Raw genomic sequence first — 18,307 nt, 5'->3', positions numbered from 1 at the left:
TCGGGGAGGCAAGGCACCAAAGGGAGGTGAAGAAGACCAAATAAAAAAGAATGAGTAGCACACGGAAAGCTGAAAAAGTTCCAGCACTGAGCTGCCAGGTCTGACACCGCACGTGCGGGAAAGGGACCGAGGTGAGGCGCAGGAGGGCAAGGTCTCAGGGCAGTTTCCACGCCCCCGGCCCACGCTCCAACGTTCTGTAGTAAATTTAAAGGGGAAGCTCAATTTTACAATGAGCTTCCCCTTTAAGGCAAGGGCCCCCGCAGTAGCAACCTCAGCAGCATCCTCTCCTGAATGAAAGGTCCGTCTTCAAGCCAACCTACACCCCCATTGGGGCACTGCAACTAGACAACAGAGGGTTCAAATCCAGCCCACACACAAAACGGGCGAAAAGGGCTACAAACCCATCCCCAGCTGTCTTCAGAGGCGTTGCTGTCACACTGCGACCAGTTTCAGGCAGCCCAGACTCCAACGGCCTCGGACCTCCCCACATATTCTTTGAGGCACTGTGCATAGGCCTCTGCTTGTCATGCACGCTGGGCTCTCTCCTCGCCTCGAGCCCCGTCAGTCATCCATGTTCCTCCGCTGTCTCACAGCCCCAGTCTCGCCCTGGGATAACACCACCTGTGCGCCAGCAAGTGGGGGTGGGGCCTGAGGGCCCCCTGCCACCTGCACAGCTCCCGGGCCACGACAATGGCCGGGATGCTTCCACAATGGCACTAAGTTTCAGTTCGGGAACTGTTGTGGCCGGCCCCGGCGTTCGTTCGGTGCCTGGTTTCAGCTTGCTCCTCTCATGGGGTTGCAGTGTATTATTTTGCCCACAGTTGACCAACCACGTACGAACCATTGGCACCAGCCACCTCCCTTGGAGCTCCAAGCTAGGCTGCCATCTTCCTCAGTGCCTCTCTAGAGCCCCCAGGTAGTACTTCCTTTTAATGGAATGAAATCTTGCAGAGCACAGGCAGCTTTGAGGCAGAATGAACGAGTGCAGCCGCACGTGCAACAAAAAATGCCATTTACACACACCAGTCCTCCGTTTCAGACACACAATGCTCTAAGTAGCCACAGCATTTAAAGTGCATTCAAATCTCAATAGGTTAATTAATTCCTTCATTAACACAACAATTGAGTGCCTATTGTGCTTACCTTCTCATTGAGAAGTATGAGACCCAACAACGGCCTTGACACAGACCACTGATTCCTACAATCCTCAAATATAATAGTGTTCATCAGGATGGACATCATCTGAAAGAAAGAACACAATCCTTAGGTTTCACAAACCATGATTGAGATGCAGATTTACTAGTTTGTAAACACAAGCAAAGGTATATAAGTTAATAAGTCTGAGACATACATTGTCTATCCTTTCATTGTGTTTTGTACACCAATTAGATCAGCAGAAACCAATTAGCAAAATTGGACTGCAAGTTTAATTCAGAACTGCAGGAGCTACATAAACTGCATTTTATTGTCACTCTCCATAGTGCCATCATGTAAGGAACAATGATTTGCATTGTCCCATCAGGGGCAATGAAAAGAGAGAAGAAACAACACATGCGACTTAACACAAAACTAAACTCTCCAGGCAGCACTTTCCAGTGCCCTTTTCACATTTTTGTATGGCTGCTATTGGACCGCCAGGTATGCAGCCTCTTTAATGATGCAAGCCCTGTCCTCTGTATGTGCTAGTATGGATAATGATGGCTTGGCAAGTGACTGCAGGATGCACTTATTCTGCAAGCGCAGGCACAATAACCCCTATTTTCGGAGCTCAAACTAATGTCAATTATTTGTCTGTGCCTCCGCACCCATAGGATGCTTCATGCTCCACAGAGGCTAACCTCCAACATGATTAATGTTCACAAATGTAAAGAGCAGATAATGGGATGTAGCTGTGAAGATTAATTGCAGACCTGCAAATATACAGGGGCAAAATGCTTGATGCGAGAGCAGAATTCTCATGCAACATCTCATCACATTTATTAGAATTCTGGCAAGGGCTTGAAGAAGGCTATGTACATCTCTTTAAGGGACGTCCAGTGCTGACAACTGGACCTCCAACTCTACTTGCCTAAACTGTTAAGCACACAAAACCTGCTAATGAAACTAGATTATCTGGGAACAATTCAGAATTTGAGGAGTGAGCTCTGTGGGGCAAAATAAGGATTGTTTGTGGATCTGAAAGGAGGACCACCCTTCTTCAGTGTGTGCCTTCCCATCTCTCCTTATTCATTAGCGTTTTATCTCATGCTGCATGTTTCTTTTCAGACAGCTAAAATCTTCAGGAATACTGAAAACACTGATAACTAGCTTGAAAAGCCTGACTTTACTTCAAATAGAGTAAGACTTGCTATGCTTCAATTAGGATCAAAGGAGTCTTTTCATGTGGATTTAAGCGGATTTACAAAATTGTTACTGTCTCAACAGCCCTTTATACACATAGCTAGCTTCTGGGGGACCCATTCTATGTCTCCACTTTGACCATACCCAACTACCCAACTCTATTAGCTAGGCCTAGGTACAAAGTAATAGGCTGGCTTTATGGTGACTGTGGAAGTCCACACCCTAGGCTTTCTTCAACTACCAGATCAGAAGTGTATTGTGTCTACCAGTGGAAGGACCAATACCTGTTCCTTAGGTTGTTAACGCAAATCTGCATACAGTCAGTACCCTCAGAGCTATCCCAATGTGTGTGCGCACGATCAAGCAAGCTGTACATCTGCATTAGTCCCTTTGATGAACCAGTTATCTGGCCAGATGCGGCCATTGATGAGAGGGGCAAGGGTGGGTAGGCAATAGGGGACCAGAAAGGAGTGTGTGTCACTAAAAAAGGCATAAACACTACGAAGGCCACAACAAGTTTCAAGAAGAAATAAATAAACTCCCACTGGAGACCAGAATCACACGCTGAATGAACATTTGTACAATCCCGTTAAATTAGCAGTTCAGGGAGGAAAGTGACTCATCAAGCCTGTTCTCACAGGGAACAACGGAAGAAAGAGAAGTTTCAGATGCTTGAGGATATACGTTTCCGGTAGATGTTTTGCAACAGATTTAAAAACAAAACATTGTTGAGTGGGCAAGTCATAATACTAATCCCTTTTTCAAGAGAAGAGTAGCACAAATCTGAGCCACTCATTCTTGACATGTTAATTCCTTCAAACTGCAAATGCAATCCCTAAATTGAATGAAGAGAAGCATTGACAAGGGAAATGTAATCCCTTAGGGACTAGTATTTCCAGTTACTGGACGGAGAGTTGAGAGGACAGAAAATTGGCCTCACCCATGATAGAAAGCCCAGTATCCAGGGGAAAAACCTCTCTTTCAAGAGCTGAACAATTGTCTGAGTAGCAGAAATAAGAAGACCATATTGGGGTAATTGAATATGGTGAGCAAGACAGGCTGCTCCACAATGAACTGGTTACCCTGTAAACCAGTGAAAATGGATGAATGACAGGCACAGTGTTACTTTACAAATGAGTTTATCATGTAGGAATCTATGAAAACGTTTGTATACTTGTGAACATAGGAAATGAACAATTAAAAGGTAATTTATTGTTTAAGTGCACACCTATGAGAACAAGTTTAATGGCAACCTAGTCTACCTGGAGAAAATACAATTTGTCCATGTACATCTTAAGCAAAAACCTCTCAAAGCAAGACTTCCATAGAGTGCACTTTGTTTAAATTGTGAGAGTGCATTTTGTTTATAATGTGACTTTATGGTGCCTCATAAGTACTCTTAAACATTCTGAATCTACACTTATTTTCCTCGACTGTCTCCGAAAGTCCTTTCCTCCATCCTTGATGGCCGGGCTGGGATTTGTGACGAGGCCCTTTTCTATGCTGTCCACCCTTTCCCTCTTAGACACGATAAAAGCAGCACAAACCTATTTTTATTTTGAAATGGGATGTCTTCCACATAACTGAAGTACTGCCTGTAGGCCCTCCATCAGACCCATTGAGCTTAGTCACGATATTAGCTAAAAAGCGATTAACATACTCTGTCTGGCTTTTGTGTTAGCAGACACTTGAGACAAATTACTCAACTGTAAAAACAGGAGCACGTTTTTATTTATACATGGGTCAATAATTCATTCTGAAAACTGAGATACAACCATGTGACAATTTCATGTTTACAGCATGGAGAATGTTGGAAAGCATACTGTATGCAAAGGTATACAATTAGAAACAAGATGATAATTAGCCACTGTACATGAAGCCAGCTAGGCCAAAGAATAGTACTTTTTTCTGAAGGGGAAAAGAAAATTCAGAGCTCTGTGTCAAACCACCACAATAATTAATGATGTACTGCACATGTCCTATTAGCAAATAACTAGACAATAGACAATATCTTTCTTTGGAAAGGTACTGCTGGAACTGGAGATAATAAGGGAATGGAGGCAAACACGCTCTAATGCGTGCATATAACAAACTCATCATGGAAGGAGATCAAACAAAATGGTATATAAATGCAAGGAGTCGTACAGAAGTCAGATGGGGACTCATAGTACCAAATACACATATATAAAAGGCCATTGTGTTATCGCATGGAATAGTTCATGTTAAATGTGATTGTCTATGGAGTGCCAGAAAATACATTTTTCTTAACATTTGAACCCTTACAGGAAACAGGAAAAAAACAGTAATATTTCGAGGCAGTTGCTCGTGAATGGAACATTTCAGAATATTTGTATGGATAGCTTCATAGTTGAGAAAAATAATGTTTTAAATGTTTTTTTAACAGCTTTTGACATGAGGTTTCTCATAGGGGAAAGGAAAGAAGCTCCAATATCTCAAAACTGGCTGCTTCGATTTGCAAGATTTCTGGCATGCACTTAGATCTGATCATACATTGATGTAATAAAAAACTATTTTGAAAATAGAGCTGGCCAATTTCAAGTTATTGACATTTTAAGATGTATATCTCTGTCAAGGCATGCACAGAATGAATGTGCATCTTTTATACAAACTGTACATGTAGAAGATGCACTTTTCGTAAATATATGAGACTATAGATATGAAAACTCACATCAGGGCAGTTTCTGATGTCAGTTTCCATATGAACATAAGATGTATTTGAGAGGTAAATTGGGTACATGTGTGAAATGTAAAACATCTATAAGCCTCTTATGGTTAATGCAAATTCATATCCAAGTTAGACCTCACTGTAAAGTGAGCTTTTAAACACATAGGCGGCCTATAAAACATGAGCGGAATGAATATACATCTAACATACAAACTGTACACGTACGTGTAGAAAAGTACATTTCATACATGTACACAAATATGTGTGTGAAAAGTCACATGAAAGTTAGGACTGAAATATATTGCAGATGTAAATTGCGTACACATAAGAACTGTACAGCTCTTATATGACTTCTATGTGCACACAAAGTCAAACCTTAACTAATTGTGAGTTTTCATACATATTGGTGGCACATGGGACATGTACATTTCATGAATTTATACCAAAAACTCATATGCTTCTTATACGCCATACACTCACATGCGTGAAACATACACACCAAACACTCATATGCCTTACACCACACACATCTGCCTCATATGCTCTTTCCCCACATGCTTACTTCATATGATCTTACAACACATGCTCCACATCCATGTACATCTTCTGTACGAACTGTAGATGTACATTTCGTACATGCACGCTTATATACGTATGAAAACTCACATCCAAGTCAAGACTGACTTTGAAGTAATTTTTCAAAATGTATATGAAATGTATAGGAGATGTAAATTGCATACATGTAAAAACGGTAAAACATGTATATGTCTTGTAAACATATCAAAAGTGAAACCACGCTTTTATGCATGTTTTGATCAACATAGGAGGTGTGAAGGACCTGTGCATTTCACACGACTTCACACAAAACACTCACATGCTATTTATGCACCATACACACACGCGCCAGACACCTACATACCAAACACTCATATGCCTTACATCACCCGCTCTTAAGACTCATCCAGTTATGACATACACACTTACAACACACACTTATGCCACCCAGTCACCTACATATAGAATGGCTAGAAGACATACGCTAAATGAACAGACATGTTATACACATGCTGGGCATGCACATGTATGAAATGTACATGTACACTAATGTATGTATACAAATTCACATCAAAGTCAGGACTAACTATGATGTGAATTTGTATATGTATATAAGATGTAGAAGAGATGTAAATTGTGTGCATGAAGGAAATGTAAACTGTATGGGTCATATGCCCTACACTTATATGCTGAGACACTCATACAACAAACACCCATACGATATACACTCCTACGCTATTTGCCATACTACCCACAAAAACACCGAAATTAGATGTAAAAAATATTTTTTGTAAAACGAGTTAAGGTTAATCTAACAAAAAGTTAATTTTACAAAGAGTAGGAATAACAATGTTAGGTACAAACACTCTGCATACCACTGCAAATTCAACCATTAAACGTGATGTATAAACACTCACTACATGCCACTACAAATCCAAATTAACACTCACTTCAAATATTACTTAGGTTATATCAATACCATAGTTCAAGTCAGTGTTAAGGTTCGAGTTGTAGTCTTATGGAGTGAATGTATATACTTTGAGTTTCATTTTTGAATTTGAGGTGGTATACAGTGAGTTTTTGTGTCTCAACATTCTTATTCCCACTGCTTGTAGACTATTTTTTGTTTGTTTTTTAAATATATATATATATTGCAGAAGGAACCAACATTTTCTGGGGTACAGTTGAAACAGGCCTTCGGCCGAGGTTTTCATATGTGTACAAAATGGAAGGCCTGTCAATTTGCACTAAATTGCACCACATATGTGTATCCAGTGTTGAAACATATAGTGAAGATCAAAGACAATATATCATGCAACACCGAGTTTGCAGTGTATGTTCTGATGTGTGCTTGTAAAAAGTGGTACGTGGGGAGCATGAAGTGCAAACTTAAATTACACATATTACAGCGCATTGTGCCATCAAGAACAATGATCAATCTTATCCCATGGCCAAGTACTTCAGAGAAACGCATGGGAGTGACTTGCCTGGTCTCAAGTTTTTGGGACTATTGTGAATACTGCAGTCTCCCAGAGGCGGGAATCAAGAACTGTTGACAGGAGACCAGAACTATATTAGATTTTGAAACACAGTTTCCCAACAAACACCATACAGATGAAGAACTGTTTACCTTTTTATAGATTACTGTGGGCCTCATATTCAATCTGATTGTTTTACATTGATCCCTTTTCATCCCTGCTACAATAATGAATACAAGGCACAGGTCTGAGATATGTATATTGTCTTTTGAAATTATGAATCAATCCTCTCTTTTTCTTTCTTTTTAGTTATTTTCTCCCTCTCCTTCTCACTCTTTATTCATCATTATTCCTATTGCTAGATTTGGTGTGTTTCTATGTGGTTCAATCCATGGTTGGCATATACTGCAAGTGGGTTTATGTTTAATGAGATGTTTCTTAGAGTGTTATTTTAAGTGTATGGATGCATTTGAGTCAGGTTTGTTTGGTCAGCATTATAAGGTTTAAGCCTGGTTCACTGCATAGGGACTGTTAAACGGTTATCAGCACTAGGCACTGATAAATAATATAAATCATTATCATTTCTTACCTCTGGATTAGCACTATGAACTTTGAAGTGCTTGACATTTTTGCCATTGCAATGCTAAACTATTATGCATCTTGCATAGCATTTGCAGTTAAGGTTGATTCTTGACTGCTGCTACATATGCACTTGAACTGTTCAGACTAGGTTTCCAGCACTAAGCACTAAGCACTTTATGGAAATGCCTTTCAAACCTGATAATGGTATAGATATAGAAAAGTACTTTTTTAGCTTTATGCACAGTGCTTTGTTCACCCGTGTATTAATTTTCTGGGCGGCATGCATTTTCAAAGTAGGATTTACTCTTCACATTGAGACATCCTGCTGCTCAGCACTATGCACTTTATTTAGCAACTTGATGCAAGTTGAGCTATATGCACTTTATAAAACTTTTCTTGCAAGATTTACACATGGACATGTACCCAACTGTTCACTGTGAGCTTACAGCACTATGCACTTTAAAGAAATGTTTTTAAACATGGCCATGCAGCTTTTATATTTATATGTATTGCAACATTAATGATCAGAATGGGCAGTGATTCATTGGGTATGGCTTGTGTCTACATTTGCAAACAATTGAAAAAAGGCGTTTCATTCTTATGAATTGTTTGTTCGATTTGGTTATATGTTAATCAGAATTCATCCCATATATTTATCAAATCGTTTTTGTATAGCGAAACCTATATGCTTGATATGCAATGAATGGGTGAACCAAACATGGGCTAAGGTGGCCGACATGCTTTCCCTGTGTTTGATGCTAAGTTAACATCAGTGTAAACACTAAGGAAGGTCTTCGGCGACCTAAGAGAGAACCATAGATATTGTATAAATGCTCTGAGAAACTGTGTGAATTTTGTACGTGAGCAATCTATGTGTTTGTAGCGAAACACGTAATACTTTTCTGCCACAAACTTTTACCTTGGGCTTGGGAATTGAATAAAGTACCTTGTGTACCAACTCAATGTGATTGCAGCTTTGATATTTTTTGATACCGATCCCGCGCCGGAGTGCTTTTGTTGGGTGCGGCTCATCGTTTGTTCCAAAATAGCCGCCCTATATATAAGGTGAGTCGGAGACACATAGGAACCCCTCAAAATTCTGTTGTTAATAACTTTTGATTCGAGTAACGGATTTGGCAAAAATTCTGAAAATGATGAAAAGTCTGCGCCCCCCCTGCCCCCCCAAGACTGCAAAGTTTAGTTAAGATTCGTTAAAAAATGTAAAACTTATTAAGTGTCAAACTTTTTTTTTCTCCAAAAGTGTGGCCTACTTCTTATTCATTTTCCCACTGACAGAAAAGGGCAATTGTTGCCAAAGCGCACAGCCTAAACCACTGGATGGATTTGGACCAGATCCCAAACAACTTGGGCACGAAGCGTTGACTCGCGATCCATGCATGGTTTGGGGTTATTCAGTGCAGTAGTTATTTTAAAATTTGACAGAGAAGGGAGTGCTCCCTGCCCCAAAAATTATAGTTATATCTCCCATGGTGCATTGCAAGATCATTGATCTCAGGAATTAAACGACCGCCATCTTGTTTTTCTCTCGATGTGAGAGAGATTCAAGGCTATAGCTGAGGTTATGGGAAATTGAAATGCAGTAAAAAGCTATTTTCAGGTCAAAAAACATACACATGCCATCAAAGTAGAGGTGGGGGGACGGCTAGAAAGCACTGAGTGAAATTTGGGAGTTGGATGTGGTCTAGGGACCGAGTTTGCCACACAAAGATTTCTGTAGCCTCGGCTATAGCTGCGAATAGCTGACATCTAAAAGCAAACCTTTTCACAGAAGCAGCGTGTGCTCTGGGGTGAAAGGGAGAGGGCATGGGAGATGAGGAGGCCGTCTGGGGAGTGGGGGGAGCTGGCACAGATTAGGGGGGGCACTTGGTGATGGCCTGGGGGGGCCCAGAGGCATTTTGAGGGGGAAAGCTCCAGTGGCAAAGAAGTGACTGCAGAAATCGGCCAAGGCTGGAGAAAGGGTGTCAATGTGGTCCTTGATTGTTCTGGATGAGCAGGGGAGAACCTGCTTTGATGAGACTTTCATAGATCGGACTTGTCTAGAAACATTGTCAGGGGTGAACAGGGGAAAGGAGGAGAAAGGAGAAGAGACAGCCTAAAACGGGCAAGGAGTGGTAGAGGAGGAGGACTTAGAGATAGAGGAAGAGAGGGTGGACAGGATGTCCTGAGTTTTAGTAGTGAAATGAGAGGCCAAAACCGTGCACAGGGCCTGGGAGGGAACAGGAGAGGTAGAGACTGCAGCAGGATTTGCCAGCTCCTTGCAGATTTTGAGAGGTTCGGCAGAGTTGTTAGATGCTGCACAGATGCGGGCTTGGATGTAGGCTCTCTTCTTAGAGAAGACAGAGTCTGTACTGCCTTTGGAGCAGGAAGCAGGCCAGTTTTTCAGGGGGTGCACCTCAGGCCCTCCACTTCCTCTCCGCCGCCCTACACTTGCGTTTAAGGGCAGCAAGGTCGGAATCGTACCAAGAGTCCCACCCACCTGGTGTCTTCCTGCTTGCCGCTCCATTTCACCACTTAGCAAGCCCCGCCCACCTGGTGCCTTCCTGCTTGCTGCTCTTTTCCCTACTTAAGGAGCTCTCCAGCCGCTTTCCCTTTGCAGCTGGTGAGCAGCTGTAAATAGATCTAGGTCACCAGGCCTAAGCCCTGCCCACATGGTGCCTTCCTGGTTGCCGCTCCTTTTCACCACTTAGCAAGCCCCGCCCACCTGGTGCCTTCCTGCTTGCCGCTCTTTTCCCTACTTAAGGAGCCCTCCAGCCTCTTTTCCTTTGCAGCTGGGGTGTAGGTGGATCTAGGTCACCTGGTCTAAGCCCCACCCACCTTCTTAGCCCTGCCTCTTCCTTTCTGCTCTTCACTCTTAGATGAACGGCGTCTCTCGCCCGGGCGTACAAAGTGAAGGGCAGTCAAAGAAAAGGGCTATTGCTGTTTGGACCTGTTCAGACCAGGAGGATCCAGGGTCCGACCCCCTGCTAAAACAGCAGGTAAGCATGCACCAACATGTGTTTACACCCTCTGTCCCAACAGACCATCCCCACCCTCTCTGGTCCCCCGTGTTGTTCCCTTGTGCACCCCCCCTTCCTGCACACAGGAGTCTGTCTTGATACATTCTGGTTTCACCATCACCATCTTGTGGCCAATGCTGCATTTTATTTTTATGGACTTCATTGATTCACGGTGCGTCACCCTTTCTCAACTCTCATGCTGGACTTCCTTTGCATCTTGTACTCATGGTGGCCCTGAATCATGCTGTTCCATCTTCATCTTGTATCCTGGCTTGCAACATTATGTGTTACTACGGACTTCTGCAATTGTGTTACCTCTCCTCTCTTGCTTCTCCACTCTTTTTGACTGCTTAATCTCTGTTCTCTCCTCCCCTTCCCTCTCCCCTCCCTTTTCCTATCTCCTCCCCTTACTTTCTTCTATGCACTTACTGTATCAGAATTGTCCCTGGACCTACTATGATAGCAACCTCGTCTGTCGCTCCCCTATCCCCTTACTGTCCCCCCCCCTTCCTCCAGCACTATCTGAAATGTTGTCAGGCCTAGTACGATAGTCACTTGTTTTGTTCCACCCCTCCCTTTCTGCACCCCGCTCCCTCACCTTTTGTTTTCCTCCAGCTCTACCAGAAATGTCGTCAGGCCTAGTACAGTAATCGTCTGTTTCCATTTCCTTCCCACTCTCCCCCTCCCTTCCTTATCTATGGCTTAGCACTTGCACTATCTGAAATGTTGTCAGGCCGAGTACGATAGTTAATTTCACATCCTTACTGTTCATGGCCTGTAAGAATGTTGTTGTATTTTCCCTTGTTCCCTTCCTTGCCTTGAATTGCTTTGTAACACATTGTGTATAGGCGCTATATAAATAAACGATCATATCATATCGTAGCATAGCATATCATAAGAGTTGCACTTGGAGTTGGGCTCCAAGCGTATCCTTATGACAGGGACAAGGACATCTAGAGCGTTAGAGATAGAGAGATGAAGGTTACAGAGGGCTGTGTCAGGGTACAGGAGGGGAGAGAAAGTAACAGCAAAGCCTCAACTGACACACACTTCACGAGAGGATAGGTGGCAGTGCTGGAGTCAGCTTGACCTGCGGGGAAGAGACAGAGAGGTGGGAAGAAAGGAAAAAGTGATTATTCCAAGAGTGAGGAGTGATGAGAGGGTTAGAGAAGGGGAGGTCTGAGGAGATCAGAACATCCAGGGTGTGCCCTGCAGAGTGAGTCGGGCCTAAGGGAAGAATATAGAGAGAGAGAATTGCAGAGGTTGCGAAAGAGTCCTGAAGCAGGGCTGGTAGCATCCAGGTGGATGATCAAGTCTCAGAGGAGGAGAAGTTGGGAGGTAGAGGCAAGGAACGAGGAGGAGAGGTTAGCCCACTCAGAGAGGAAGAGGGCAACCTGGCCAGGCGGCCTGTAGCTAGTGCCCACAGTGAGAGAGAGGCCAGGAGAGATGGAGAGTAGGGATCTACTCTGAGAAAATCAAGGCTACACCCCCACTGGGATGGTTGGTTCTGGGTTCAGAGAGGATCTTGTAGCCATCGGGAAGGAGAGTGTCGAAACTCGTGACAGAGCTGGCCGTGAACCAAGTCTCGGTGAGACCGAGTACATCCAAATCAAGTTCTTCCAGGAGATGGCAGATGTCAGAGAAGAGTTTGACAGCTGAACGAGCGTTGAGTGTAGCGCTGTGGAGCAGGTTGCCACATTTGAAGGAATTCCGGGGAGAGGTACAGGCCAGAGGTGCATGCAGAAGTGTTGGATGTGCCCGAGGATTGGCAGTGGAGGGAGGAAGAGATGGCAGGGTAGTCAGAGAGGGAGAAGATAGTGCCAGAGGGGTGGCAGAGGATGGAGGCAACAGGGTGGCCAGAGAAGCATCAGGGGGTGCTGAAGAGGTAGCAGAGGAAGGAGGCGGCAGAGGTGCCAGAGAGGGATAAGAAGGGATAGCATGAGAGGAAAGGAAGTTGATAAGGCGCAGAGGCATCTATCAAAGAGGAGGAGATTGGCTTGAGGGCCCTGGACCAAGACGGTCAGATGATTTAAATAGACATTAATGATGGTCTTAGAGAAGTGGGAGGGGGCCAGGAGGCCCTCCCACCGGGTGCCACCATCAATGGGAGAAGAGGAAAAAGGATAGAGAACAGAGACCATATGGGCGGGGTCCATAGGCCTGGAGAGGGTACGACAAAGAGTATGCCGGTAAGGGTCTGTCTGGAGGAAGCACTGGTATAGTTATCAGCGATAGAGAGCCCTGGGTTGGAGATCAGGATGTCCCTTTTGAACTTCTTCCTGCCAGACTTAGTGAGAGGGATAGGATAGTTGATAGAAAAGCAGTAAGAAAAGGTAGGTGAGACAGAGAGCATCATAGGGGGTGTGGGGAGGAAAAAGGGGGTCTAGGGAGAGGGAAGCCCAGGCAGGGGAGAGAGAAGGGGAGTTCACGCAGGAGGGGGCATACAGGAGGGAGGCACCAGGGGGGACACGAAAGAGAGAGGGGCACAAAAAAGAACAACGAAGAACAAGAAATGAGATGCAGTACAGAACCATCAGAAAGAAAAGAGCACAACTGGGAACCTAGAAGCAGAGAATGCAGATGTAGTACAGAACCAGGCAAAGCTCAAATCGCAACAGGGAACCTGGTAGTAAAGAAAGCAGATGCATTACAGAACCAAAAGCAAAACAGAGGTCAGCAGGGAACCTAGAAGTGAAGAATGCAGACAATTGCAATGTGATGCCACAAACCGTGGATAGCTTCACAATATTAAGAACAGTAGAGAGAAAACACCAAGTAAATACAATCAACAATACAGTCAACAAGGCACAGAACACAACAGAAACCTAGAAGAAGAATGCAGGCAATTCAAAGTAATTCTAGAACAACAGTCGAACACAAGACAGTGTCAGAATAGTACAGAATAGACCAAAGAGGGCAGGGCTGAGATGCGAGAGGAAGGACAAGAAACGCAGGATTGGGGAGAACAGGAGGCGGGGACCTACGATGCGAGGGAGCGCACGCGGCCAAGTAGTTGAGCACAGCACAAAACGACACACACAGAATACGACTTTCCCAAAAGAGGTAAAAAGGGCCACATTTTTTAGCACAGCACAATAGAACACACCCATATTCCACTTACCTGATCAGTTACAGCAGATCGACCGATGCATGCAACGTGCTACCACGGCAGACACCGGCAGACACCACTGGAGCTGTCCTTAGCCTCTGGTCCTTGGCTGAGGGGGCTGCCACGGCAGGTGGTGAATTGGGTGGCCGATTTAAAGGGCCTGCCAACCAATGGAAGCGCAGTGGGAGGGAGGGATGGGGAGGGCAAAAAAACAAGGAAGCAACCGGGACAAAGAGAAGGGGGAGTGGGCACACACGCGCTGTGAGAATAAAACTTTTACAAATGTCCAAGTTCATGGCCTACAATGATGCTAATGTTTGGATTTTCACAAGCTTCATACCTAGCCTTTTATCATTGAACATATTAAATGATAGGCTAAGTATGAAATGCATGCATCATGAAGCAGCAAGCTATTGTGGCCTGGTGCTTAAATTTAATTAAAACATAAGCAATTTAAGTGGGAAGTGGCGAGATTTGTTGCAGTGCAGTCACGTGATCTTATTTAGCATGAAGGCATTTAGACGTGGCTGCAAAATCAGCCACGTCCAAACATCCCTTGTGCCGAAATAATAGCGCTGGAATGGCTTTTCCTGCCAAAAAGGGCAGACTGAAATGGGCGCTGCGGTGGAATGCCCGTGCCAAATCGGTCTGCGCCAAAATGGTGGCACCGAAAAGGGGTGTTCTGCTTGGAGTAGCTGCTTAACCAAAGTGCTCCATGGCAACTCATTTTTATCTCACGGCGCATTGCCTAAAACATTGCGAGTTCTGAAAGTTTTAAATATCTCATTAGTAGTGAGCTTCATTTGGCCATATCGAGTCTAATCTTGGAGAGGAACGGGGGTAATTCAAAGCTAAAAGATCGGCAAGGTCAGCGCTGATGTGAATACCAAGATATTTGATATGACTGCTTTGGAGCAGAAATGGGGCAACATCCAGAGTCCCAAAGGATGTCCAAGCGCAGAGGCATGACCTACGACTTCAGCACTATATGCAGCAAGGGGCCCATAATCTTGTAGTATCGACTGAATGCGATGAAGGAAAATGGAACAGCAACTAATGTGCAGATGCAAATTGTCCGCATAGAGTGACACACGATGTTTCTCTTCACCACAGCGAATGTCCGACCAGCTGCCATCCTGCCTCAATTTATGGGCTAACGGTTCTATCGCTAAAGCATATAATAGTGGTGAAAGAGGGCAGCCCTATCTCGTCCCTGGGTGCATGGGGAAGGTGCCTTATGTGCACCTGTTTGTAATTACAGCGGCGCAGGGATTGTCGTATAGTAATTTAATGAATTGGAAAATTAGACCAGTAAAGCCACATTTTTCCAGAATGGCCAACATGTAGTCCCATCTCACTTTCACAACTTACTGCCTGATAGCTCAGCCCTACCTCCCTTGTACATATCTTCTAAGGTCGGTCGCCATACTCTGCTACCTATGTCGGCCTCTGTCTGTATATAATGTCTAATGTGCCCTTTTCTTTGACCTCCTGACTTTTTTGGAATTGTTGACTTTATCCTATTGTATTTACTTGTACAGCACTGTAACCAAGCTGAATATAATCTTGTTTCTTTTTGCGCCCTGATACCCTCGGGTCTGGTGCGCATTATAAATAATATGGGCTAACCAAACAAAAGCCTTTTCGGCATTGAGTGAGAGGACTACATGGTCGAGCCCTGTCTGGCCTGATATTATATGGAAAGTCCTTGCACACTGTCGAAGGAATGTCTACGTAGAATGAACCCAGTCTGATCAGGGTGTATGAGTTGCGGTAAAAGGTGCTTTATCTGTTTGGCTAAGCATTTCGCTAGTATTTTTGCATCCAAATGTATTAACGAGATCCATTAGTACAACCACATCCAGTCCAATCGTGGCCTTTCTTGTGGAACACGATAATATTGGCCGTTAGCATGGAATCTGGGAGATGGCCTTTCTCGACTGCTACGGCAAAAACATTCTCCGTTGTCAGTGCCAAGCGATCAATCATTTGTATGAGTCCAGCGGTAGGCCATTTGGACCCACTGCTTTGCCGGCGGCCATGCTGTTAATGGCTTTAGTTATTTTGTCATCACCTATAGGAGTATTCAGGGCCTCTATGTCAGTAGGTAGGAGTGACGGTAGCTGAAGGTCCTGTAAGTAATATTCCTGCTTGAGTGAGATGCATACAGTGTATTATAACTGTTTGCGAATCGACTGTTAATAGGGCCATCAATAGCCTTAATAGAGTCGCTGCGAGGTATGCCTTTCAGAGCATATATGAGGGTCTATTGCGTCTTTAGAGAACGACTGGGTCAGCTTATTGAATGCCTTTTGTGCATGTAACGTAGGAACGTGCATGATTTCTGCACAGAGCTTCACTATCTGGGCCTACACCCTAGAGTCACCAGTCGCTTCTGAACGCAGGTCCGTGGTCAGTTGCGTCTCGCGGGCAGCTCATGTTTTCCGTTTGTGGGCCCAGTGCGATATGCACTGACCGCGCAAGAAGGCTTTGTAAGCGTCACATCATCTGTGAGACCCAAAATCTCATTACATTGGCCTGCCAGAAATTATCTGTATCCTGAGCGAGATTGTCCAAGATTTCAGAATGATGGACCATTAAGTTCAACCGTCAAGGGTGAGCACATTAGACTCAATCGGGAGGAAGAGAGCTTTAGGAACACAGGTGCATCATCCGAGAAAAGTATCGGACGGATATCGCACTTATTAAACATATGTATGTTATTGGAAGAAAGGAGCCAATAGTCAAGTCTCAAATAGCTATGGTGAAGGTTAAAGTAAAAGGTGAAGTCCCTTGTCACCCTGTGTGTATGGTGCCTGACATCAGTCAGACGAAGCTCTGACATCAAGGTGCGTAGTGTTGCACCCTTCCTTGGGGAGTGCGCCGTCGAATGAGTCCCGCCCTGCCTATCCAGAATGGGGTTGAGAGAAACATTGAGGTCTCCACCTACCAGTGTCAGTTGACTCAAAAAGGGAGGCGCAGGTTGCAAATGTGTGCATAAAGAAGAAGGGGCGTCAGTAGTAGGGGCGTATATGTTTATAATCGTAATTTGCTGGTGGAAGAGGCTCCCATGTAAAAGGGCTTACCTACCCTCTTTGTCAGTGAGGGTGTGCAGAACTACGAAGGGCAGAGGCTTGTGAATTAGAATTGAGACACTGCACTTCTGATGGTGCAGAGAATGCACTGCCACACCAACCAACCCTTTCGCCAGTTTGGCCGATTCTATAGCACCAAGGTGGTAATATTCTTGACTGGGTTATCGTAAGGAACATCACGTCAGAAATTACCAATGCTAAAGCATGCCGTTGGTCAGATCACTCCATTGTGGAATTTAATATTAATTTGCCCAGTAAACCCTGTAAACAACATCTTAAACCGTACAAGATAACGACCAGAAATGTTAAAAAAAAAAAGGAGAATCTAGAGGGTTTAGACAACTGCCTTGAACAAATTATGAAATGTGCGCAGGATCTGGACCCGCCTGATGTGTTAGTTAAGAACTATAACCGACAAATGACTTGTCGCCTAGATAAGGTTGTACTGTTTAAAACAAAAACAGTCAGAGATAACCTCAGCAAGCAATCATGGTTCACCCCTATGCTATCTCAGATTAAAGCAGTCAGGAGGCGATTTGAAAGGGCTTGGGAAAATAATCCCACCTGTGAAAACAAAACAGCCTGGAAACAGATTCAGCATGTTTATAAACAACAAATGTCTGAGGCTAAAGAAAACATTTTTAAAATGGAAATTGAGTCTGTCGAAAATGCCACCACGAAACTATTCCAGATCTAAAACCTAAACTCCAATCTCAACAGTTCTTACCCACCAATGAAGTCAGCAACAAAGTCCAACAAGCATTTGCCAATACGATCTCTGAGGGGCACATTAAGATGGCAGCTTCTTTAAAGTCACATACACCTCATCCTCTTCTGAATACGGAAAGTGCTATCCAGCCCTCTCACTATTTCTCTTTTTCACATATTTCAGAAGATGGCATTCTCAAACTTTTGAAACAAATGCAACCAACTTCATGTGCAGGAGAGATTCTGCCTTCTTATGTCCGATAACCAATACTTTATTCTTGTTAAAGGTTATTGACAAAATTGCCACAATTCAGTTTCAGCACCACTTGGAAGTAAATAACATCCTACACCAACAGCAATCAGGTTTTTTGGGCTTTCCGTGGGACTGAGACCAGGTTAGTGCACTTACAGACAAAAATGCTTACCATTGAGGAGAATGGCTAAGCTGGCATGTTGGTATTATTGGACCTGTCGGCCGCTTTTGATTTACTGGAACTTTCAAGTCTCATGGACTGATTAAGCTCTCATGGACATTACTTGACTGATGCGATCAACTGGTTCTCATCCTTCTTGGGTAACAGGCAATCGCGTGTGTGCTGGGGCAAAGCTACTTCTGTAACTGAACGCATTACGGAGGGTGTCCCGCAGGGTGCCTGTTTGTCCCCCTCTCTATTTAAATTATATATCAAGCCCCTATGTGACTTTTTAACATTTCTGAACATCCATTACTCAAACTA

General features: G+C 44.0%; 1 protein-coding gene across 1 annotated transcript in view; it reads right to left on the bottom strand.

The window, feature by feature from the left end:
- Positions 1 to 18,307, bottom strand: part of RANBP17 (RAN binding protein 17) — a 2,111,817-nt gene that overhangs the window by 51,497 nt on the left and 2,042,013 nt on the right. Inside the window, exon 26 of the mRNA XM_069654335.1 lies at positions 1,144 to 1,242. Within this exon, the coding sequence (XP_069510436.1) occupies positions 1,144 to 1,242 (99 nt within the window). The remainder of the gene's footprint in view (positions 1 to 1,143; positions 1,243 to 18,307) is intronic.

This window comes from Ambystoma mexicanum, chromosome 3q (assembly GCF_040938575.1).
Source record: "Ambystoma mexicanum isolate Mex_15411 chromosome 3q, UKY_AmexF1_1, whole genome shotgun sequence".
In the NCBI taxonomy this organism is placed as follows: Eukaryota; Metazoa; Chordata; class Amphibia; order Caudata; family Ambystomatidae; genus Ambystoma; species Ambystoma mexicanum.
Note: the sequence above shows the minus strand (reverse complement) of the source record. Positions and strands in the feature narration are given on the sequence as shown.